The sequence below is a fragment of the Lygodium microphyllum genome, chromosome 13 (assembly GCF_053477565.2).
Source record: "Lygodium microphyllum isolate KBCC chromosome 13, Lygodium_microphyllum_v1.1.10, whole genome shotgun sequence".
In the NCBI taxonomy this organism is placed as follows: Eukaryota; Viridiplantae; Streptophyta; class Polypodiopsida; order Schizaeales; family Lygodiaceae; genus Lygodium; species Lygodium microphyllum.
In genome coordinates, this window is record NC_141147.1 from 101,696,543 (window position 1) to 101,721,013 (window position 24,471).

The 24,471-nt window shown below is 43.4% G+C and overlaps 1 protein-coding gene across 1 annotated transcript; it reads right to left on the bottom strand.

Moving 5' to 3' along the window:
* Window positions 1-2,272: 2,272 nt before the first annotated feature.
* Window positions 2,273-23,525, bottom strand: LOC148026984 (D-amino-acid transaminase, chloroplastic-like). The gene is made up of 6 exons (XM_087691526.1): window positions 23,224-23,525; window positions 23,049-23,122; window positions 5,651-5,829; window positions 3,200-3,897; window positions 2,964-3,070; window positions 2,273-2,842 (listed from the first exon to the last, which is right to left on the bottom strand). The coding sequence occupies exons 1-5, from the start codon at window positions 23,363-23,365 to the stop codon at window positions 2,964-2,966; spliced, it is 1,200 nt and encodes a 399-aa protein (XP_087547652.1). The 5' UTR covers window positions 23,366-23,525; the 3' UTR covers window positions 2,273-2,842.
* Between the last annotated feature and the right edge of the window lie 946 nt (window positions 23,526-24,471).

A 24,471-nucleotide genomic window follows, 5' to 3' on the forward strand; every position in this document is an offset into this window, starting at 1 on the left:
GCTTCAGTTGTTGGTAGCTTGATGTATGCTATGGTTACTACATGTCTTGACATTGCATTTGCAGTGAATGTGGTTAACAAAGTACATGGCATATCCTAGCAAAAGGCATTGGAAAGCAATAAAAAGTATCATGAGATACCTTAAGGGTACAAAGGACTTGTGTACTTGCTTTGGGAAGTAGAAGTCAATCCGTTGTTGGCTTCACGAATACAGACTGTATTGGTCACCTTGATTGTAGGAAATCTACTTCAAGAGATGTATTCACCTTCACAGGGAGAGTAGTCTCTTGGATATCCAAACTGCAGAAGTGTGTTGCATTGTCTACTACATAGGTAGAGTATGTGGCTGCCATTAAGGTATGCAAGGAGGCTTTATGGCTTTCACGTCTCGTGAGAGAGCTTGGCATTACAAAGGTTCCTATCCTCCACTGTGATAGTCACAATGTTATTATGCTAGCACGAAATCCTATCTTTCACACAAAGACAAAGCACATACAAGTGAAGTATCATTTTATCAAGAATATACTTATCAAGGTACATATAGATAATAACCCTATAGACCTTCTCACAAAGGGTCTCCCAACAAAGCAGTTTACTCATTACTGCCAAATGATGGAGATTGGATAGTGTATGTATATTTCAACTTTGTACATACAAACTTAGATGATTCTTTCCTCTACCTTCAAGGTGGGATGTTGAAAATAAAGGCTCATCGTGCCTTTTATGATATTCAAAACTTTAAGTGATACACTGTCATTATACCTACACATTGAGTATCATACTCTCACTCTCTTCAACTCTAGTCTACACTCACTCCCTCTCTCATTGTGTATATCTCAATTGCACTCTATCTCGATCCTTGCACACTCAACATCAAAAATGATGCCTATAACAATATAGCCTAAATGAAGATATGGATATTTTTTTATTTGTTTTCTATTTTTGAAGTTTATGTATGACTAAAGACAAAAGATTAACTTACTAATACTAGGCTAAAGTATCTCCTATTGTTAAAATGCATTGATCTTCAGCATAAAGAGTTGACCTACAAACTATTTTTGCCATAGATATTTGCAATGCCAATCTATTGACAGAATTCATTTTGCACTAGGATTAGTTTGCTCCATCACAATGGTTGAAGTACCGAGTGACTTGTAGCAATCCAACAGGTTCATACATACATTCATATAAACGTGTTTGTGTTTGTGTGTGTGTGTGTGTGTGTGTGTGTGTGTGTGTGTGTGTGTGTGTGTGATTCTTGTCTAAGGAATTGCTTGATCGATTATCCACTCACATTACTAACAAATTTGTTCAATGGAATCACAAGTATAACCTTTATATGCGAGTCTAAAGATTGCTCAAACAATCACGATACTCATGATTTTGTATTACTTGCCATTGCTACCACAGTTGAAGACCAGCTTCCAAGAGATCACACAATCTGTACTTTTCATACACATTCAAACATTATATGGTGCTATGTTATCAATGCTAATCAACCTATATGCCTTAAATTTGATGTTGTTGACTCATCTAGCAATTTCATGGAAAGTGGTGATTGAAAAGTCCTCTTGGCACCCAAGTAATGGTGGATTGTAAGCCAATTCTCTACAAGCTAGAATACTATTGCTTCTTAGATTGTTTCATAGAAGGGGAACAAGAAGCTCAACCCAAGTTAAACATAATGACAAGGCTGGAGCTAGCTTTTGTTACCAATGCACTTCTACTCACACGGTAAGCTTTGATGGCATTTCAATCCATACAAAGGAATCTTCATGTATCCAAAGGATACCATAGTTCATGGTAATCCATTTCAACATCCTTGCATGTTCGGCAATCCTTTCTCTACTTACACTCAGATAGCCCTTGACAAGATTGAAAAATGAATGAACGACTAGCCTATTAGTCTTGAAGCACACATCTCAAAATCACAAATATCATTTACTTGGATCAACAATGGTTGATGGATAAGGGCAATTATCTTTGGGATCTCCACAAAGATAAAGCTCAACAAAAAACCACAATGATGGTGGGTTGGCTTAATAAAATCCCCTTCAAATGAAGCCTTGGCTTCAAGAATGTTGGTGGGTGGACTCCCTTTTTTTGCTCTTTTAGGTCCCAACATTTCCAATTGTTCCTTTGTACTACTAATAAGAACGTCTATCAACATCAATTTCTCTTGCCCAATAGTAAACATATGGTCTCTTTGTGTCTGAGGGTTGGTGTTAGGATCATGCATCCACAAGATTAGGTTTTTGGCAAAGCCAAACTGAGGAATGTATGCACAACCATACAATGCTTGCTTCACTTTTTGTGCGTATGGGACTGCTAGTATGATTGGACTATCCAAACTGCCTTCATTTTTTACTCCCATTAGTATAGGCCACTCCAGAGGTCTCCTACATTAGTTGTTTGGCACCATTTAGTGCGCAAGCCTCATTTTCAGCGATGTTTTGGCTTCTTGGTATGCCACGGTCCCTTCAGTCTTTGTTATTAGGTATATGTTAGAAACAATTCGAAGTCTCTTTGTTGTTAGGTATATGTTAGAAACAATCCCAAGATAGGATGATGCATCTCCCACAATTCAAGTTTACAAACACACGCATTTAAAATAAAAAAACTCCAGCACTTGCCAGTGCACCACCACCAAGATGACTGAAATGGTACAAGGAGTCATTTAAATCATGAGAGAGAGAGAGAGAGAGAGAGAGAGAGAGAGAGAGATCATGTTCCCTTCTAGATATGATGGTCTGGATGCTAGCTCAAATCTTTGTCAATGCCCTTATTTCAATCTGCAGCTGGGCATGTGGAATGCTTGTATAGTCTTCGTGGGATCTTTTTTACTGAAGAGGTCAAGGTTTTCCATGTGAGAATATTATTACTTGCAAGATGTGCCACACTTAACTTGAATTTCTTGCAGGAGATAGGAACTTGATGAAGAATTGGGATATGACAGAGCTATACCTAGTGCCAATCTTTGTAAGGAACAGGCTCACAAAGTGTGCCTGTGCCATTAAGCATGTCATCTCTCAAAAGGGCCTGCAGTGCACGTGTAATTGGTCCTGGTTTTCCTGCATGTAATGCCATCATAAAAGTCAAATATCTGTTACCATGAATTGGTACATATATATTAAAACTTGGTCTGGTAACAAGGCTAGGATAAACAGATAATGGCATTGTCATAGTCATGAGAAGGTTACCATTGCCAATCTGTTGCTGGTCCCAACGAACAACGGGCTTAATGAGGACCCCACTGCCAAGAAGCATCATTTCTGCTGCATTCTTTCCCTCTTCAACTGATATTGGACGCACACAAATGCCTCTCAATTGCTCTACTTGATGGTCTGAGCTTGCAGTTTCATTGATAAGTTTCTGAGCAAGGGCAAGAGTCCTTTTGGCAGTGCATCCAGATAGTATTGAATCAAACCGAGGCATCAGTAGTTCACCTTCTTTGCTGACAAATGCCACGTTCATGTTAGGACCCTCTGCAACAAAGCCATCGTCATCTACCCAGATGCCTGCAAATGCCCCCTTCTCCTGGGCCTCCATCAGTGAGAGTGCATTCGGCAGGTAATTCACATTCTTCATGGTGGCGAATTGGGGTGGCTTCATTGATATTGACGAGGTTGTAACTTCCACACCCTCATCACCAGGATCATGCTCATAATGAAGCACCACTGCATAGAATGATGACTGCTTGCATTGGCTTGCTGAGAGGCCAAAGCCCCCTGGACCAGCAGACAGCCAATACCGCAAAGAACCAACCCTGCAGTTTGAAGCAGCCACAGTTTCTACTAGAATCTTTCTCATGGTTTCCCTAGTAAAAGGTGGTTTGATCTTTGCCATCATTGCAGATTTGAGAAGCCTGTCCAAGTGAGCATCAAGTTCATACAGATGCCTGCAGACAAATGTGCATGCAGATATTGCAGGTTAATACCTCACAAATAATTTGGATAAATAAATCGATTTAAAATAGTCTTGATCTGTTTCGTACTGCTTTATTTTGAAAGACATATTAGTCTTCTGGTTTATTCAAGCCATGCGTCATGGAAGGACATTGTGTGTTGTACATCAGCAGTTTCTGAAAACATCTACTTTGGTTTTTCATTCAGAGATCACAAGTCTATTTTATGAAAAGCAATAAGTACTGCAAAACTCCTATTTGTGGATGTTCATGTGTCAGACTAACCAGACCTAACCATTCTGAGAAACCGCTTCATGGACAAACCACTGAAGTAAACAAAGGCACAGCCTCAGGTTAGAAAAGATAGAATCATCTTGTACAGGAAATTTTGTGTTTTATGATTGGTGGTCCATCCTCTTGAAACTGTTGGTTCTAGTTTGGTCTATGCAAACCCTTTACTGTTATCAAGCTATGTAAATGATCTGGAGAGGATTATTTGGACAATGACTTGCCACTCATCCTTTATCAAACAAATCTTGCTGACTGCATAGTACCAACTGGGGTTATAGTGGAAAGACAAAAAGATTTTTGTCATGTACATGCCTAGACCAGGCAGGCAGGATCCACACTCTATATCATCCCTGCCAGCTTGGCATATGACAACTATTGAGATAATTCTACGAATCTGTTACTCTTGGGAAGGACCAATTGAAGAAGACTAGCATTTGAAGTTGTCCGTGACCCAGACCCATTTCCCCCATGACCATGGGAGCAGTATGTTTGTCTCAGGAGTCAGAGTAAAAGACCTCAGTCCTAGTTAAACTTTTCTAGTCCATCTGTGCATCCTACACAAACCCAGTCACAGTTCATAAATGTGTCTTTCACTTAGAAAAGACTATCATGCACAAATGAACAAGATTATTCATTTCGCAGTTGGGAAGGGGTGTTACGCTAATCATCTCTCTGAATTAGACCTGGCCAGCTTTATAAAACCAATGCTTCATTTCATTAATCACAGTGTATGAGCTCAACTAAGAGACAAACAAGGGGAAAATATAAGTTTGGGATGGGGAGATTTGGGGGCTGGAAAGGTGCCTTGTGTTAATCACCTTTCTAGGAGAAGGGAGTCTGTTTTGGGCTGGGGGCTGGAGATGAACAAGGGGATGAGATTGGAGTGGGGGGATTTGGAGGCTGGGAATGTGGCTTGTGTCAGTCACATTTGTAAGAGAACCAACCATCCATAAGAAAATTGAATATTCATGTCCTCGTAAAAGGGCCTACTAAGAAGGATTTTCCTCGCACGGGGGTACTAACAACATTCATCATTTCCACATGATGAGTTTTTAGGACAAGGCACATAAGGCGAAGTGAGGATTTACTGTGTCAGCAACTGCTGAAAAGCTAGCCATATGAAAGTTGATGCTTCGTGCATTGCCCAAACAACCTTCTAAGAATGATTTCCCTCACAATAAGGGTAGGAAGAACAGCCGATTGCTTGTCTAAGTATCCACAATACCTTAGGGCATGGATCATTCTCCTCCATAGATGAGCCTTTGCGCAAACCCAACAGCTATACAACGAACTTGATTCTTGATCACTACCAGGCCTTCCAATTTATGCACTACTATAAGATTTTCATCTGAAATACATAAGAAATTACTCTCTACCAAATGAGTGTCTGCACTCTGTTTGGGAAAAGGTACAAAATGAGAAGAATTGTTTCTTGCAAAAGATATTACAAGCTCACCCATTCAAAATCAAGGCTGTATCAAATACTCCATGGCCCCGGTGGACCATATGATCATCAAGTGGGATCAGCATCCATGCTGGATCTGTAGTGATGCCTCCAAAAATACTTGAATACATTGCTCGGTAGGCTTGATGATGTGTGGAATTCAACACCACATCTTGGATTTTTGAGATAACCTGTTAAAAAAATGCAACATAATATATCTTATACAGTTTCATAAGCAAAGAGCATAAGAAGAATAAGGCAGACTCAGCAGATAAATGTTGAACTCCTGGATTTCAATTGACCATTACATGTAAATCGTCCTTCTCACTTTATTTTTCAAGCTCGCAAATCATCCTTCTTACTTATACCTTTCAAGCTAATAGCAACTCTTCCACTTTCAAATTAACACCACATTGATCTTCTTCCAGGAATCACTGTTTACTTCTACTATGCAAAAAGGAATGAGTCTGACATCCTGAATTGCTCAATCCACAGAACTTCACATATGCCGAAACATGTAACAAGATATGCAACAAATGCTTTGAAAACACGTGAGGGTTCAATGTGGTTGCATCTCCATCTTTAAATTCTCTTGAATCAGGTTAATAATGCTCTCAACTTCTGTTTTCATCTTGATAATGCAAACAACTTGCATCAAAACATACCTAGTATTTGAAAATGAAAAAAATAAAGTACTTTGAGAATAACTTTGCAGAAACGTGTCCAAGCTGCAAAGCAAAGAGGAACATAAATGGCATATTCCAAAAACCATTGACCAAAAGCATCAATAAGGACTACAGTCCCAGTACACAAATGCACTAATATGATAGTCCAAGTTTACAAGGTTGTTTTTGCTTCAATGCACAACCATGGAAATAGTGGGCTTTTTGGTGGCTGACCAAGGTATGATCAGGAATGTTCAAAATGTTACGGCCTAATGAACCTTTAGAGAGTAAATTTCATCTGCTGTCATAAGTCTCAATGCCATTCCACGATTCATATTCAACTAAAAGACCTCCATAGTGACCAAGATGAAGAATTGATGCAGATTCACATCAATAACGGTAAGTAGAATTACACAAATGGAATGGACAATCCTCAAAGGTCAAAGGGAGAGCCCTAAAAAGCACAAAATACCTGCCATGTGCACATTTCCAAATTCCAATCAATTCTCTTTACGAGAGACAGCCCATGAAGTGAGGTGACCCAAACAAGAAACAAGCTCATGCAAAATTATAATCAACCTTGCCGTGTTAAGCTAAAAAAGGTGCATTTCAGTTTAGACCTTAATTAGCTCATTTTTTAACAGCCCCAAAACTCAAAATGCTACAAAGTTTTTGTGTCCCATAAGCAAACACCCAAACTTTGGTTGGATCCACATCTATAAACAGAGAGGCTGCCAAGCCATTTAGTCAATCCTGTTTTGCAGATTCAGTCTCCATCAGCTGGCGCCATCTTCCACTCCTGTCCACACCCCTTCTCCGGCAGATATCTCAGATGTGGTGCAGCCATCTGACCACCACCTGTTGGAAACCTGTCTATGAACAACTGTAGGCTGCATTTGCTGCAGGCAGCCCGTCTCCAGCCTGATTCTGGCATCCATCAGCTGTCAAGGTGCTGCACTTTCACTATGGTAGCCAATGGAGCTGCCCCAGTTTTGCATTTTCAGCATTCTGCAGGCCGCCCTGCTACCACTGCCTGTTTTCAGCTTATGTGGACTTCTCTTCAGTTCATCTCTGTCCTGATCACACTAAGTCTCTGTCCTGATCACACTAAGACATGGGTTTGGTTGAACAGGAGTGGTGTTACACTTCAGTGATGGCTGGACAGCAAATGGTATGTGGCTGATGGCTGAAATCTACATGGTAGAGTAAGAAACTTGCACAAAAGGTTTAGACTAGATGGTGGGCAACCTATCTATTTATAGATGTGGATGGATCCTCCCAAATTAGGGTTTGCACAGAAACTCTCTCCAACCACCCCCTATTTTAGAAATTTTCATTAATTGAGCATGTTTTGGGGCTGTTTAAGAGGCTAATCAACATGTAAAGCATGTTTTAGCTCAACAGCCCCTCTGAGACCCAAAACAAGGCTAAAAAGAAAGACCAACCCAATTTTATCCCAAGGCGTCCCACCCCAAAGCAACCAGCGCATCGGACAAAGGGTGCATACTAGCTACCCAAAGGCCTTCCAAGACTACAGAGGCCATGATTATCTTACCAAGGGAGGGGCATATGGAGTAGATGGGGCAATAGCAAGAGGTGTGGCCCCACTGGACTGTCCAGTAAGTGTGGTGTTGAGCTAACATAAGCATTACATGCTGAATTAGCCACTTTAACAGCCCTAAAAATGCTTAATTAATGAAAACCCTAAAATGTGCACGGTTAGAGAGAGTTTCAAAATGGTGTGCGGTACGAGGTCTCAAAACTTTTTATAAATAGGTAGGCTGTCCTCTATTCAATCCAATCTCGTTTTGGTAGGTTTCACGCCCTCTAGCTTCACTACCCACACCCTGTTTGCAGAGGACATCTCAACTAAAGCTGCTTGTTGCTGTCTACAACCATCAGGCGTCTGTTTCCAGCCTTCACTTAACAGTCTACACCCCCTAGAGTTGTTGCCTACTATCCTCTACCCCTCCACTGGCTACGCATCAGCCTGGTGACCAGTTTTCTTGTGTTTGTTGCTGCAAACAGCCTGACAACTGCCCACACATCTGTATTTGGCCCTTTTAGCTGCCGCCCTGCACTTTGCTAACATCATACTGCTGTGCTTGGTCACTCCTGCTGCCGCCCAAGCTATCTTCATCCTTTGCAAGCTGCATTTGCAGTTTTTCTCTCTCATCACTACTTGTCTACCACCACATCCGATATCCCCTCTATTGTGTTTGCTGGTGTTTGACACTCGGAGACTGCCTTGCTACATTTCAGGATCCATCAGGAGTATGGCACTCTCTGGCTCAGCACCTTTGCCTCGGACCTCGGTCCATGAGACACAAGAGTTCAGGGTACAATTTTCATTCATGCACAGTTTGTTTGTTGCATGAGCATTGTATTTTCAGAATTCAATCATTCATTCACATTCCATTCTATTCATTGTCTCTACGTTATCCTAACCCTAGCTCTGTTCTATTGTGTTTATGCTTTGTCATACACTTTCATTTATGTTTCTGCGTTAGGGTATTTCTTCACAAGTGGAGGCAGCCACAACGGTCTGCAAGGGTTTCTTAGGAGGTAAACCCTAAGCCTTGGTATGACTCCTCGTCCACATGGCCCGATCTCTAGCACTATGTGCAAAACCTATTTTTCTTGGGGAGTTGTTGCCAGATGGGTTTTGTTTCTTCGGTTCCAAGGTGTCACCCTTGTTTGGGCTTGCCTTTGCATCTTGTGGGTTCTTGCCACCTCCAATTTTCCCTTGCAAAGAAGAGACAACCAAACCCCTCTCTAAATATGAGTATGTGGAGGATCTCTTGTGGACTTAATCATGCAACCTCACATAATGCAAGAACTAACACTCGAACTTATAGAAGGTCAACAATTGGGGCAGCGAGATAATGTGCTAAAGGAAATGGAAGTATTTTGCATGCATGTTACTCAAAAATAATATAACCTAATCATCATCTGACTTCAAAGACCCAAAAGCAACAAACTCAACAAATAATCGCCGATATTCGGCCAACTTGACTTTCAATTCGACCCCTTCCTTTATGGAAAACTCTTGAAGCTCAAAATTGAGATTGATATGTGGAGGGTAATATTGCACGGCATTGTGGTCAATGAGATGACTCCAACGCTCAAAGGTGAGGGGAAAACATTGTTACTGAGAGTAGAACTCAAGAAGCAACCCCTACATTAAACTCAACATTGGTAATGGCATTGTGGGTTCTCCATTGATGGATGTGATCAACGTGAGCTAATCAAGGGTCCGACATAGGCTCTAGACCAACGACAAGGTCCCAAAGTCCCCGAGATTCACGCACTTGTTACATAAAGTTTGACCAAGCAATCAAATTCGAACCATTAAAATGAGTCTAATCTGTAAAGGCATTCATGGTATCAGAACTAGATCTGCTCAAATAGTGGCAAAGATCCTCCACTCTAGTGAAGGCAAAGAGCAGTGGCGGGTTCGGCATCCACTTCTCTTCTTCTTCCGTTGCATCAACATCCTAGCTGGCGGCTACTCCCTCCTGCATTTGCTGTTTTCCAGCCTGCGTTCAGGGATGCTACTGCCGCCTCCACCTCCCAATCAGCTGGCGGCTCCTCCCTGTTGTTGGTGGCTATTCTCTATTGCTAGTGGCTCAGCCAAACTGTTGGCGACTCTTCTCTTCTGCATGCAACTATTCTCTGCTGCTGGCAACTCCTCCCTGTTGCTAGCGGCTCAGCCAGACTGCTGGCAGTTGTTCTCCGCAACCTGGCGGCTCAGTCAACAATCTGCTGGCAGCTCCTCTCTGATTGCTTGCGGCTCATCCCTAACTGTTGGCGGCTCCTCCCTGTCTGCTGGCAGCTCCTCCTGGTCTGGTGCAAGCTGTGTTTGCAGCTGACAGCACCCTCCCTGCAACTGTTAATTCACTTCCAGCCCTTCCACTACCCTCCCAGCCCTTGAGGTGGACATTGCAGTTCATGGTTCGTGGCTAACCTCTTCCTTCTTCAGCAAGGCACACTTGTACCCATGGCTTCTTTACCAACAGATGACCAGATTACTAGGTGCTCCTACTGTGGCATCACCAAACACACCACCAATGCTTGCCCACTTCGACCTTTGCTCCCCATCCTCCTAGAGTATATGCATCTTCCACCTGGCACTCTTTGTGCCACCTCTCCTTTCTGGGCCACAGAGATTGTTCTGTATCGGCTATCAAAGTATTATGCTCAAGGCAATAAGCCGCAACTGATGCGCACTAAGTCCTTTCGAGCACACAGAGGCTCTAAGACCTTACGAGGCGATAAGCCCTCTTGGGCCACACCACTGTGCAGAGGTTTCCCCCACCCACTTCCGAGTACAGTGGCTTCCACAGCCCACATCTCCTCCACAGTCCACTCTCTTAAGAGCCCACTTGGCTCATCCTGAGCCTCCTTCTTCCCCACCCTCTTTGTAACATTCCGCTCCCGCATAGAGACTCCCCCCCCCCCCCCTAATTTTCATTAAAAAGATATTGAATTTTTTTACCCTTTTCCCTCCCTGTCATCCCCGACAGGTGGTGGGGAGGAAAGAAGAGGAAGTGAACGATGATGACGAGGGAGCAAGGAGGAAGTCGACATGGATGGCACAAAAGATGACAACGACAGAAATGATGATGATGGTGAGCCCTCGGGCATAATGGCCAGTTATGGGCACTTGGGAGGCCCCAAAAACTCCCCCCGCCTGCCACCATGCAAGAATGAGTGATAGAGAAAAAAGAGGGAGAGGAGGGTGAGAGAGAGGCAGAGAGAGAGTGTGTGTGTGTGTGTGTGTGATAGAGAGAAAGAGAGAAAGAACCTTCTAAGAAGGTTCTTCTCCCCTTCCCCTCCTTAGAGGTGTCCACACACGTTCCTTCTTTCCCCATTGACCGCGAACCCATACCTCCTTCCCGCAAGATTATCCCTCAATCGCAAGCTCATTTCACTCCCCAATTGGCCCCACTAATCGAGTACAAGGTGCAAAAGTCTTGTGCAATTCGCGTCTACAGGAGACGACAGTAAAGAATGGCCCTCAAGCGGAAAATGTCACACACGGATGGCAACCCCACAACGAGCAACGAAGCCTCAGGCGAGGGCACCACTGCCAATCCAACTACGATACCGATTGTAAGTAATGAATTTTCAAATTAATAAGATGCTTGTTTTGATTCCCGCCTAAGGTACATTAGATGCCGCACGAGAATAGGTCATGGGAAGGAATAGGTTTCCTCTCATACATTCAAAAGATAGAGTTGCAAAGCGCGGGTATCAAGAGAAGTAAATTGCATATTGATGCTTTGCAACAAATTCGTACATAGCATGAGTGGCATATAAGATTCCAAGGTATTGTCGACTCTCCTTTTCATGAAAATAATAGACATGTATTTCCACACACTAAAAGTATGTTATAGCTTGCACGCTTGACGGATTGCATGATAAGTAATTTAGCTTAAAGGAAATTCAATCTCGAATCTCTAAGATCTTTGCCCAAGCTCTCGCTAATATCATGAATCTGTTAGTTCATTGGGATCTTGATGATGTGCGTAGTTAACACAAACAACGACCATAAGGATTAAAACTAAGATGCCTTGAGATCCGCCCGATAGCGACTATGTTTATCAATCCTATTCGGGATTAGGCTAGATGCAACAACAACTCCAAGGCAAACGAATGGCTCAAGAAATTAGGAAACCCTAAGTCAAAGGAAAGACCGATGATTTTATACTTGTTGGGAAGAAGGCTGGGGTTATCAACCAACGTAAGTGACTACTAGAACTTATGTCTTGTACAGTGTTTGAAACCTTAACATATGCCTTAGCCGAAAGAAGGGTGTGCTAAGTAAATTTTACATAGAACCGCTCCTGATCCGAAGGGGAAGAGCAAATACGCAATGGAAAGGTTTTCGTGACTATTCCCGTAAAGTTTGAAAAAGGATACCATTGTTTTTTTTGTTGATTGATCAAACAACGCCCTAAATGCTCTTGCATCAATCTGATCGTTGAGATGTGATTTGGATGATTATTCCAAGTGCTTGTGTTTAATGGCAAATGCATGGCAAGGGTCAGTGATGACAAGTTGCCATGGGGAAATAAAGAAATGCTTTCTTGGAAGACGATATTAGGCTGATTCCCTTGATTGTGCCTAATTTTTAATTGGATTAATTAAGGAAGGATATTTTGCATGGGTGGATCATGTCCAAGGTCACATCGTGCTTCAACCCAAGAGGGCATTGCTCGATTCATGGGTCAAAGGTCGAGTGGTGAAAAGGCTAACCACGGAAAGTGTGTCTCACTCAGATTTTAGTTATATTTATCCTTTTGGTACATACATACTACGGAAGCTCTTCGTCATCTTCTTGCTTTTCTCATCTTCTCTACTAGCTTCTTAACTTGTTAGTATTCCCAATAGTGGATGCAAAGAAGTGACATTGTATCATGTTTCATGGGTCATGAAACTATCTTTGAGCCTTCAAGCTTTTGGACTACAATGCAGAAAGGTAAGTTGGTGAGTGCACTACAACTGGACGCTAGCCTTGTGTTCTTTCTTTCTTGGGATAATAGAGAGAAGGATACATTGTTAGTTAGAGCAGAGTATTGAGAGTCAAGGTGAGAGGTTGTTGCCAAAAGTGAGTTGCAACTTCTAAAAGAATAAATTCAAACCAATATTCTAATTGTTGTACATTTAGTCCAACACTCAAGCATATGATAAAAAAAAATTTGGCATTTTTTTACCCTCCCCCCCCCCCCCCCCGGTCGTTGCCGATAGCTGGCGGGGGGAAAAGAAAAGTGAACGATGATGACGAGAGAGGAAGAAGGAAGTCGACGTGGGTGGCACTGAAGATAACGACAACGGAAATGATGATGATTGTGAGCCCTCAAGCATAACGGCCAATTATGGGCAGTTGGGAGGCCCCAAAAACTCCCCTCCCCCCCACCCGCCACCATGCACTACCACGCCCCCCCCCCCCCAAATAACACTCTTCTCCCACTATAAAATCCCCCCCCCCCTTTGTTGCTGAGAGAGAGAGAGAGAGAGCGAGAGAGCGAGAGAGAGAGTGTGTGTGAGGGATAGAAAGAAAGAGGGAGAGAGTGTGTGTGTGTGTGACAAAGAGAAAAAACCTTCTAAGTAGGTTCTTCTCCCCTTCCTCTCCTTAGAGGGTGTCCACACTCATTCCTTCTTTCCCCATTGGCTGCGAACCCATACCTCGTTCCCGTAAGATTATCCCTCAATCGCAAGCTCATTCCACTCCCCAATTGGCCCCACTAATCGAGTAGAAGGTGCAAAAGTCTTGTGCAATTCGCGTCTATGGGAGACAAGGGTCGAGAATGGCCCCCAAGCGGAAAATGTCGTGCACGGATGGCAACCCCACAATGAGCAACGAAGCCTCAGGCGAGGGCACCACTGCCAATCCAACTACGATACCGGTCATAAGTAATTAATTTCCAAATTAATAAGGCGTTTGTTTTGATTTCCATATGCGGTACATTAGATGCCGCATGAGAATAGGTCATAGGAAGGGATAGGTTTCCTCTCATACATTCGAAAGATAGAGTTGCAAAGCACGGACATCAAGAGAAGTAAATTGCATCTTGATGCTTTGCGACAAATTCATACATAACATGAGTGGCATATAAGATTCCAAGGTATTGTCGACTCCTTTTCATGAAAATAATAGACATGTATTTTCCCACACTGAAAGTATGTTGTAGATTGCACTCTTGACGGATTGCATGGTAAGTAATTTAGCTTAGGGGAAATTCAATCTCGAATCTCTAAGATCTTTACCCAAGCTCTCACTAATATCACGAATCTGTTAATTCATTGGGATCTTAATGATGTGCGTAGTTAACACAAACAACGACCATAAGAATTAAAACTAAGATACCTTGAGATCCGCCCGATATAGCGACTATGTTTATCAATCCTATTCGGGGTTGGGCTAGATGCAACAACTACTCCAAGGCAAATGAAGGGCTCAAGGAATTAGGAAACCCTAAGTCAAAGGAAAGACCGATGCTTTTGTACTTGTTGGGAAGAAGGCTAGGGTTATCAACCAACATAAGTGACTACTAGAACTTATGTCTTATACAGTGTTTGAAACCTTAACATATGCCTTAGCCAAAAGAAGGGTGTGCTAAGTAAATTTTACATAGAACCGCTCCTGATCCCAAGGGGGGGAGCAAATACACGATGGAAAGGTTTTCGCGACTATTCCTACGATGTTTGAGAAAAGATACCATTGTTTTCTTGTTGATTGATCAAACAACGTCCTAAATGCTTTTGCATTAATTTAATCGTTGAGATGTGATTTGGATGATTATTCCAAGTGCTTGTGTTTGATGGTAAATGCATGGTAGGGGTCAGTGATGACAAGTTGCCTTGGGGAAATAAAGGAATGTTTTCTTGGAACATGATATTAGACCGATTGCCTTGATTGTGCCTAATTCTTAATTGGATTAATTAAGAAATGATATTTTGCACGGGTGGATCATCTCTAAGGTCACACCACGCTTCAACCCAAGAGGGCATTGCTCAATTCATGGGCCGAAGGTGGAGTGGTGAAAAGACCAACCACGAAAAGTGTGTCTCACTCCTAGTACACTTAGGGTCAGGTGGAGCTTTGGACACCCCTTGCCTATCCGAAACGGAGTTGAAGACTGCCGTGAGCCCAATGTTAGTGGCATTGCTACAGCCTGCGTTTCCATCCTTCTGAGCCACCTAGTGTCATCTCGCCCCTTTGCAGTTGTCACCTCTGCAACTGTCGCCTCTATCTCTGGCAGCCCCTGGTATCAGCATTTTGCAGTTTCCTCTCTCTTCACACTCCAACTGATGGTCACAGACTTGGGATCCGTCTCCGGTGGACATCACACTCCGACATTGCTCTGCCCTTGAGCACATTGTACACTCTTACATTCATTTAAAGTATTCATTCACTTCAGAATTGTGTTCTCTCTCCCTTCTTCTGTTTATGTTTGAGTTTTGAGTTTTGAGTTTTGCATTTAGGGTTTGAGTTTTGTCCTCTCTGTCTGTGTCTGTCTCTTTGTGTTTCTGTCGTGGTCGTACACTCTGTGTCCTCAATGCAAACCCTAGCAATTTTCTTCACATGGTATCAGAGCCGGTGCTCTTGTAAAGAGCATCCTGCGGATATTGTGGAGAGCTAGTCCTTGTGCGAGGCACACAATACGACTCGTAATCGAATCACAATGTCCCAAACACCTTCTTCTCCAGTTCCTATGATGTCTTCTCAAGCTTCTCCATCATTGGAGGCCTTGAGATGACATTATGGATCCGGTGAGGAGGACGACACTCCACTTTCACCTTCACCTTCTTCTTCTACTCCTATTCCAGAATTCACTAACATGACGGAGGAGAACTTTGAGGAGTACTACCGCAACAATGATGATGTTTACACCCCTCCTACCAGTTTTGCTACCACATTCGGACCAGTTGGTGAGGCTAGCCACCTCTCCGCGATCATGGAGGACATACGGCATTCGGAACGTCTGCCAATCCATCTTTATCATCTCAGCCAGGTCCAATGTCAAGTTTGTACAATTCTTTTGTGTTGCATGAATCAAAACCCTCACTTTTTTTCTTCTTTTGAGGTACAAGATCCGAATGGCTTTACGTATGTGAACTTCAATAGAGGATACTCACGAAGCAGACGGAATTCAGATACATCTACAGCTTCTGTTTCATTTGAGCATATCACACACACTTCTCACTTCCCTCCCATCCCACCCTCTTCTATATCACATCTTGATCATCTCTCATCATCTTTCCAAAACCTTAGATTACACTCCACATCTGCATCACACACTGTAGGGATTGGATCTTTCATCTCTGCTCCTAGCACTTTTTCCTTCTCCACCCCATTCTCTACCTCTTTACACCATGGTACTTCATTAGGAGGAATGCTATCCTTTAACACAGTGCCTCTCACCTTTCAACAAATGAGCACACCTATATCTCCTGGGTCGACTGTGATGGGCATCCCCCTCACTATCCCCAGCTTCACATCTCACATGACCACTCATACACAGGAGTTTCCATCCTCCGTTATGGTGTGTCTTCACACTCTACTTGGGTTACACCTACGCAAGGATTCCCATCTTCTGATCCCCGTGTTCCTATCCCATCTCCTTGGGTTTCTCATGCAGCTACCATGCCTAAAGCCCATCCCTTGTTGAGAAACCCTTCACCTGTAGTTTGCGTTTTTACATTTCTGCGTTTTGCGTTTAGGGTTTACAGCCCCAAAAAGGGGAGCCATCCTAGACTAACTGTGCCTATTTATAGGCCACTCTCTCATTCATTCCTCACGGCTAATTCATTCAATCCGTCACCTCCTCTCCAACCTCTCCACTACCCTCACACCCCTTCAAGAGGACATTGCGGTTCGTGGTTCGTGGCTGTCTTCATCATTTTCCTTGTGCTACAGCACCCTTGGTCCCTTGTATCACATTCACTCCATGATTCGGAACTTTCATCATTCCATTCATCAAAGTTTCTTCTCTCTTCTCTTCTCTTCTCCATGTTTGCCGAGTTCACTCCGTGTTCCTCCCCGCAAACCCTACTGTCTCGCTGCTACATCATCTTTTGACATGGTATCATAGACGGATCTGCTCAAACAATGGCAAAGATCCTCCACTCCAATGAAGGCAAAGATCGGTGGCGGGTTCGGCATCCACTTCTCTTCTTCTTCCACTGCATCAAAATCTCGTTTTTGCAGGTTTCAGATGTTTTCAGCTTGCTGCCCACACCCTTTTCGCGGAGGACATCGCAGTCTCAGCTGTCCCTTGCTGTTATCTACAGTTTGGCGCTTGTTTCCAGCCTTCCACCCGCAGTTTGCCGCTGTTTACAGCAGAACAACTGTTGCTGATCACACTCCATTCAGAAAACAATCTCGTTTTTGCAGATGTCAGGTATTTCAACTTGCTGCCCACACCCCAAACACAGAGGACATCACGGTTCAAGCTGGCCATTGCTGTCTACAACAGTCTGGCGCCTGTTTCCAGCCTATCACACACTGTTCGGAGCTGATTTCAACATATTGACTGCTGCTGCTGTTTTTTCCTGCGTTTTTAGTCTTTCTCTCACCTACTGCCTACGTTTTTAGTCTTTCTCTCTCCTTCAGGCTATCCTGCCTGCGTTTTTAGTCTCTCTTGTAGTCTGTCCTGCCTATGTTTTTCGTCTTTCTCTCACCTGCTGCCTGCATTTTTAGTCTTTCCCTCTCCTCACTTGCGTTTTCCTATTGGTTGCAACCTCTTACTACTAGTCGCATCCTCCTCCCACTGGCAGCTCACTTCCAACCCTCAAACTACGCTCACACCCCTTGAGGCGGATATTGCGTGATTGACCTCTTCCTTCTTCAGCAAGGCACCAACAGATGACCAAACTACTGGGTGCTCCTACTATGGCATCACCGGACACACCACCGATGCTTGCCGACTTCGACCCTTGCTCCCCACCCCCCCGGAGTATGTCTTCCACCAGGCACTCCTTGTGCCACCTCTCCTTTCTGGGCCACAGAGATTGTTCTGCATCGGCTATTAGAGTACTATGCTCAAGGTAATAAGACGCATCCAATGCGCACTAAGTCCTTTCGAGCACATGGAGGATCGATTGGAGCTACGACCTCCTGGAGACCGTCGCAATGCTAGTGGCAATCATCTCCCACTTATTTTCACGTCCAGTGGCTTCCACGACCTACGGCTCTGCAGTCCGCTCCACCGAGAGACAGTGATTCTTTGATACCGTCTCCTCGTCAGTCCACTCCTTCGAGAGACAGTGGCTGCTCGACTCCTTCCTCTTCTTTGACTACCCAATCCGCTCCACTGAGAGACAGCGACTATTGCCCACATCTTGCTCATTCTGAGCCCCACCCTCAACTACTCAGGTTCGAGAGGCTACCTCTAGGAGCTCTTCGGCACCCAGATACCTTCTTCAGCACGATCGGCGGCACTTCCTTCATCATCAAACATTTCGGAGTCCTTGATCCATGAGTTTTTGGATTCCCTATCTACTTCAAAGGGGGATTCAAAGGGGGATGTTATTTCTTTGTTCTCAAAGGGGGCATCTACTTCTTCTTCGACTTCAACCAGGGCCCCTCCACCTCCCACCTTAGAGGGGAAACCTACTCCACATGAAGTTCTTCACCCATCCTCTACTTTCTTCAGGTGGCTGTCTTCAACCAGTAATCTCTTCTACCAATACCCAGGATCTTCAGGTACCACCTAGATCAGGACCTCGGAGGTTCAGCCGCGACTTGGTAACGAGGCCTTCGTATTCCTTCCAGCATGGATGCTGGGAGCTAGTGGCTTCTCTCCCTAGGTTGTGTTTCGGGTTCTCCAGTTCACTTTGTCTACTGTTCTTTACTGCTAGTTTCCTTGCAAGTGGAAATCTTGGATCTTTGGGATCCTCTACCTCCTATGCATTGCATGATTTCATCATCTTTGTACTAGGGCGCTTGGGCAAGTGAACAATTTCCCCACGAGGGACACTGTCCAAGTGACACTTGTTGCATGAGCATTCTTCAGCATGTAGCATTGCATCCCCACCTCACTCTTCTCTTGTTCCCCTTTTTAGGCCTAAAAGGGGGTGTTGAGAATTTGAGTTAGATTTTCTTTCTGTTATGTTTTGCTTTGGAGCATCTCACCACTAACCTCTGTGTTTGCAAATTCTCATCTTTTTTGCAGGGTTTTGTCTTTTAGTGTAGGGCTAACTTGCAGATTGCTTTGGTCCTACCTGGGCTAGAGACGTGGGGATGGGCACCGTTCCTTTCATGGTTTCGTCATCCTAGGAGTGCTTGCTCTTCTTCCAGCATGGCGGTTTCCCCTCCCGAAGCGGATCGTGCAGCATCTCTCTTGATGCTATCATAGCAGTGCCTTCTACCTTGCTCTTCTAGCGAGGTGCTTCATCCACTTCATCTTCTTTCATTCCTTATGGTTCTCGGCACCATATGAAGACTGACATCAAGCTCCTCTTCCTTTTTCGACATCTACATCCAGGTTGAGAGAGGGTTCCTACCCTTCTTGGTATTCTACAAGCTTCAGAACTTTGTCTTCGAGATCGGCTTCTTCCCCTTGTACCTTACCCTTTGCATTGCATGATTTCATCATCCTTGTACTAGGGCGCTTGGGCAAGTGAACAATTTTTCCATGAGGGACACTATCCAAGTGGCGCTTGCTGCATGAGCATTCTTCAGTATATAGCATATTTTGCATTTCATTATGCAGAGCACCACTTGAGCGGATCCTAAGCTGTTTCCACCGTCGGCTGTCGTTACCACACTACCATCCTCCTTCATCACATGGATACCTCATCACCTATTTTTCCCTCGTCCTCGATACCTTGAGTAGCTGGGTTAGCTGTTTTGTTTTGTGATGTGTTGCGTGTACCCTCCCTACTCCCGTCTTTTAGGTCACTATTACTCAATTGGCCGCATCCCATAACATTTAACTCACTTATTTACCAAAAACAAAGTTCAATGTGGTTCAATCCGCCTTTGTAGGGCTTGGTAGGCCACTAGGCAGTCGACGTGCATGCTTTGTCCGATACCCTGTCCTCTTTGGGGTGACTACTTGGATTCCCTTGGTAAGATAACCATCGCCTTTGTAGTCTTGGTAGGCCACTGGGCAGCCGACGTGCACCCTTTGTCTGATACCCTAGCTGCTTTGGGGTGGGATGCCTTGGGGTAAGAAAACATCACAATCGTTGGCCTAACCTTTCGGCTCAGTTTTCGAACCTGAGAAGGGGTGTTAAGCTAAAACATGTTTTTCAGCTGATTAGCATTCTTAAACAGTCCCAAAACCATAGTTACCAGGAACGGGAAACGGAGAATGGGAACGGGAACGGCATATACACACACACACACACACACACACACACATTAGCCATAATTCGTGAAATTAGAGACATAATAATCAAGTTTCAACAATAATAAAGATTCAAAACATTGTAATCAGCAATGGATTATCGCATTCATGATTCAACATTGTAATCAACAATGTTGCATAAGTCCAACAAGTGTACACAAAATATACACTAAACTTTAAAGTCTAAAGATCCAAGTTACAAGAGCTCCAATTTACAAGAGTTCCAAAAGGCTAGCCGCTAAGTACTTTGATTCATTGAAGATGGCTCCACTGTGCCTGAATGCTCATCTTGATGAACAACAATCTCACCACTACCATCACCATCATCATCGTCATATTTTTCCCAACGTATAAAAGAATCAGCCTTTGCAACTGATGTACGAGCTAGCAAGCGAAGATTGGAGCTCACATAAACTAGGTCATTCGCCTTCATTGTACCAAGACGATTTCTCTTCTTTGAGTGAATGTGATTGAATGAGCTCCATAGTTACTCTAAACAAGGAGAGCTAATTCCTTATTAGGAGTGGGCACGTGATTGAACTTCCTATGGGCGTAGTATAGACAGGAGGTAAGTGCATGATAATAGTTTGTTGTGGGCATGAAGATAGGTGGTTGAAGCTTTTCAAGTGACAATCTAAAGATACACTTAAGATGAGACCTATGCAACCCTAAATAACTCAACAGAGATGGAGACCTCTTGTGGCATTGATATGGATTTCATAGGCCAACACTTGGACGAGGTAAAAGATAAAGATGATTTGGATTTTGATGAGGAATCTTGGACAATGGACGTTCACAAAGCTACTGAAGGCAATGAAGCATGCAAGCGCTATAAGATAGTGATGGATTCTATGAATAGGAGTGTTCTATCGTCGTGTTCTATTACATCGTTCTATTGCTGCATTTTACTATGGTGCTCTACTGCGGGGTTCTACTATGGGATTCTTCTACGGCTTTTTACTATGACATTCTACTGTGGTACTCTCCTGTGGCCTTTTGCAGCTTTGGTCCTCTTCTCAACATGTGAGGATTACATTTTGCTCCCTCGATAACTAAGGTGACCAATCCGATGTCCTTCATTATTCAACGCTTGAAATCTGTCTTCAATGGACGTTATACTCCGACACTCTATTGCTTTGCCCTTGAGCATTTTGTGTACTCTTACAAAATCTCATTTTTCTTTTTTAAAACTAACATTTTTAACCAATCCAAAGCTTCTAAAATTTAAGGGATCCCCTAAAATTTAAGGATTCCCCAATTTGAATATTATGTAAAAGATCTTTACAAGTGTATTATAAAAACAATATTGAAATGTTCGTACGAGTTTTTTATGCAAAGATATATATATTTTATGCTTTCGATCTACGCATGCACATTATGCAAACATTTCATGTTCGTGTTATCTTGCTAATTATAACTATTTGTTCTTACAAAATATCATGTGAGAACTCTTTGCAAATATATTATAAAAACGGTACTAAAATGTTCATACGAGTTTCCTGTGCAAAGATATATGCATTTTAAGCTTGCAGTCTACACATGCACATTGTACAAATGTTTCGTGATCGTACTATCTTGCTAATCATAACTATTTGTTCTAGTGGAAAGCCATGTGATATTTACGTATGCAAGACTGACCCTAATATGCTTTAGTTTCGTTCATAGATACTCAATCGAATTATATGGTGGAAATGTGTACTATCTTTTCTTTAGGCCACTACATAGATCGACCATAACCTGTGACCACTAATCAATGTGGCCAACTCTAAGATATTTTTCGTTATATCTAATAAGTACAAAGAAAAAAAATCTAATAAGAAACTGGATATGTAAAATAATTTTAAAAATGTTTTTTTTTTTTGTTATAAGACACCCACACATGTTTCCTTCATATAACTTTTTTTTTTTTTCGTTGTGTTATAAGACACCCACACATGTTCCCTTCATATTAATTTACAATTTTTTTTCGTAGGAGTCATAGCAGACAAAAAAGGATAGCTAAACCATTTACCTATGACAATTGAAATGATTACAAAATAATAAAAAACCTTGCTCTACAACCTAAAATCTATGGAAACAAAAGTGGGGCTCTCTATAAACAAACATGGCATATTGAGACACCTAAAACTACAAAAATTGGAAGGAAAGTAGGCTCATATGATGCTAAGATGGGACCCTATGATATTAAAACTATGCAACAAAGTCTCTAATCATGATTATCTTCATTTCCTGCATTTGGGACATAATATCTTGAAAACGGGTGCTGCAAGGCTGGCGTTAGCTTATCCATGAGACGTGTTTGATTAAATACTATAATGAGTGAGACCTTTGTTTCATGTTAGACCTTTGTTTCATGTTGCTAAGATATGATGTTTACAAAGGATCCATATTGTCTTTCATCAACAACCGTACAAAGAAACATATTTTGAGAAAATGATATCTCCACTTTCACTCCTCTAAACTTCCAGCATGCCAAAACATTTGCCATGAAATGCAATCAATGAGTTGAAACCACGTGAGGGTCAATTTTCCACTACAGTTTCCACATTGTGAATTATGACAACATCATGGTCGTCCACAAGAGGGAGAGGTAGTGCCCCAGTAATTCACAACATCATGAGCCTCGGGAGTCGGCAGGGAAGGCATTGCCTACCTATCTAGGTGTGGTGTGGGGCAGGAGGCTACCACACCTGGGGGTGGAGGCATTGCCTACCACCTAGGTCCGGTTGGGGGTAGGGGACTGCCAGCCCGACCTCGCAGCCAGTAGCCCTTTGCCCCCGACCGCACCTACATAGCTTGGATAATGCAGCACAAACTTGCAAGATAGCAAACAGGAAAAAAATGGCTGTGAAACAACGAACAAAACCTTCTCAGGGATGGTACCTGAGTGGTAGAGAGAAGAGGAACCGGCAGGGGAGTTTCCCCGGTCATTTGGATCTGCTCCATCGCATCAACAGCTGCAAATTAAGGAAGGGATCTGTTTAGAAGAGAGGATAACGAGCCAAACACCAAAAACTTAAGTAGGCAGGCACACTATTTGCCCAGGGTAAAATCAGACCGGTGATGCAGGTGAAGCGCCGGGATTTGGCGGTGGAGGGGGTAGAGAGACGAAGGTGGAGATGGCCGTGATGAAGAGCAGAACTCTGAGAGTGGGGGCGGAGGAGCAGAGAGCCGCCATGGGGAAGACTGTAGCAAGTCATTGCAGAGTTCAAACTGAGTTACGGAAGCTTTGCCGTCGATCGATTTGACATAACATGAAGAGTCGCGGGCAGCGCGGTTTGCGGGTGTAGATTGAATATCTTTCGAAAGGTCTGTTGTCCCAAATACAAGCGCCGGCAAGATTCCCATACAAAAAATAATAAAGCGGCATGCGCAGGACGAATAATCTACAGAACCTACAAGCTTTGTTTTGGCTTCGGTGATCTTCGAACCACCCAGGCTTCTCCCGAACCTGCAAGCTTCTTCTAAACCTACCAAGTCACTCTGGCCATCTTAGACCTCTTACACACCAGCGCCCAATGTGTGTGAAAAGGGCCAATCACAGGCCTGGATTCCGTAAAAGGGCAGATGGCCCCTTTACACACTGGCTGCAGCCAAACTGGCCTGTCTTGGGACGCATTCTATGCCTCCCTCGCCCTTGAAACAAGGCGGGGGGAGCTATGTCTGCCATCATCAATGGCCAATCACAATCTCCAGGCAGGCACTGAGCGACTTTCTCCCATTGCGTTGACTGCTTTCCCTTCTCTTCATATGCAAGTCCCCATCCCCAATCGATCTCCTACTCCCGCTCGTTGATGAACTGTTGTTGTTTCTTGCTTGTTATATCATTAGAACTGGTGTCTACGAAAGCCCCATCATCAAAGTCAAGGCAAAGGTATCTACTGCGTTTTCGACTGCAAGGTGTTCTCTCTCTCTCTCTCTCTCTCTCTCTCTCTCTCTCTCTCTCTCTCTCTCTCTCTGATCTCGTTTTGATAAGAGGCCATTTGTGGTTCAATTAGCTCTTCCCCTTGCATGATTTGTTTGGGAAAGTGTAATGCAGCTTCCCCAATCTTCCCTTGCTTCAGAGCTCCTTCCCCTTCCCTCGAGCAATAGTCTCCCCCCCTGGTGCATGAACTCGTTTGAGGATTCCATGATCAGGCCAGTGATGCATGAAGGCCATTTGATCTGATTAGCTCTCCCCCTTGCATGAACTGGTTAGCTCTGATTGAAGATTAGAGATTGATCAGGGATTGGAGATTGATCATTCTAATATAAGCTCTAATTAGCTCTCCCCCCTGCATAAACTGTTCAATCTGATTAGCTCTCC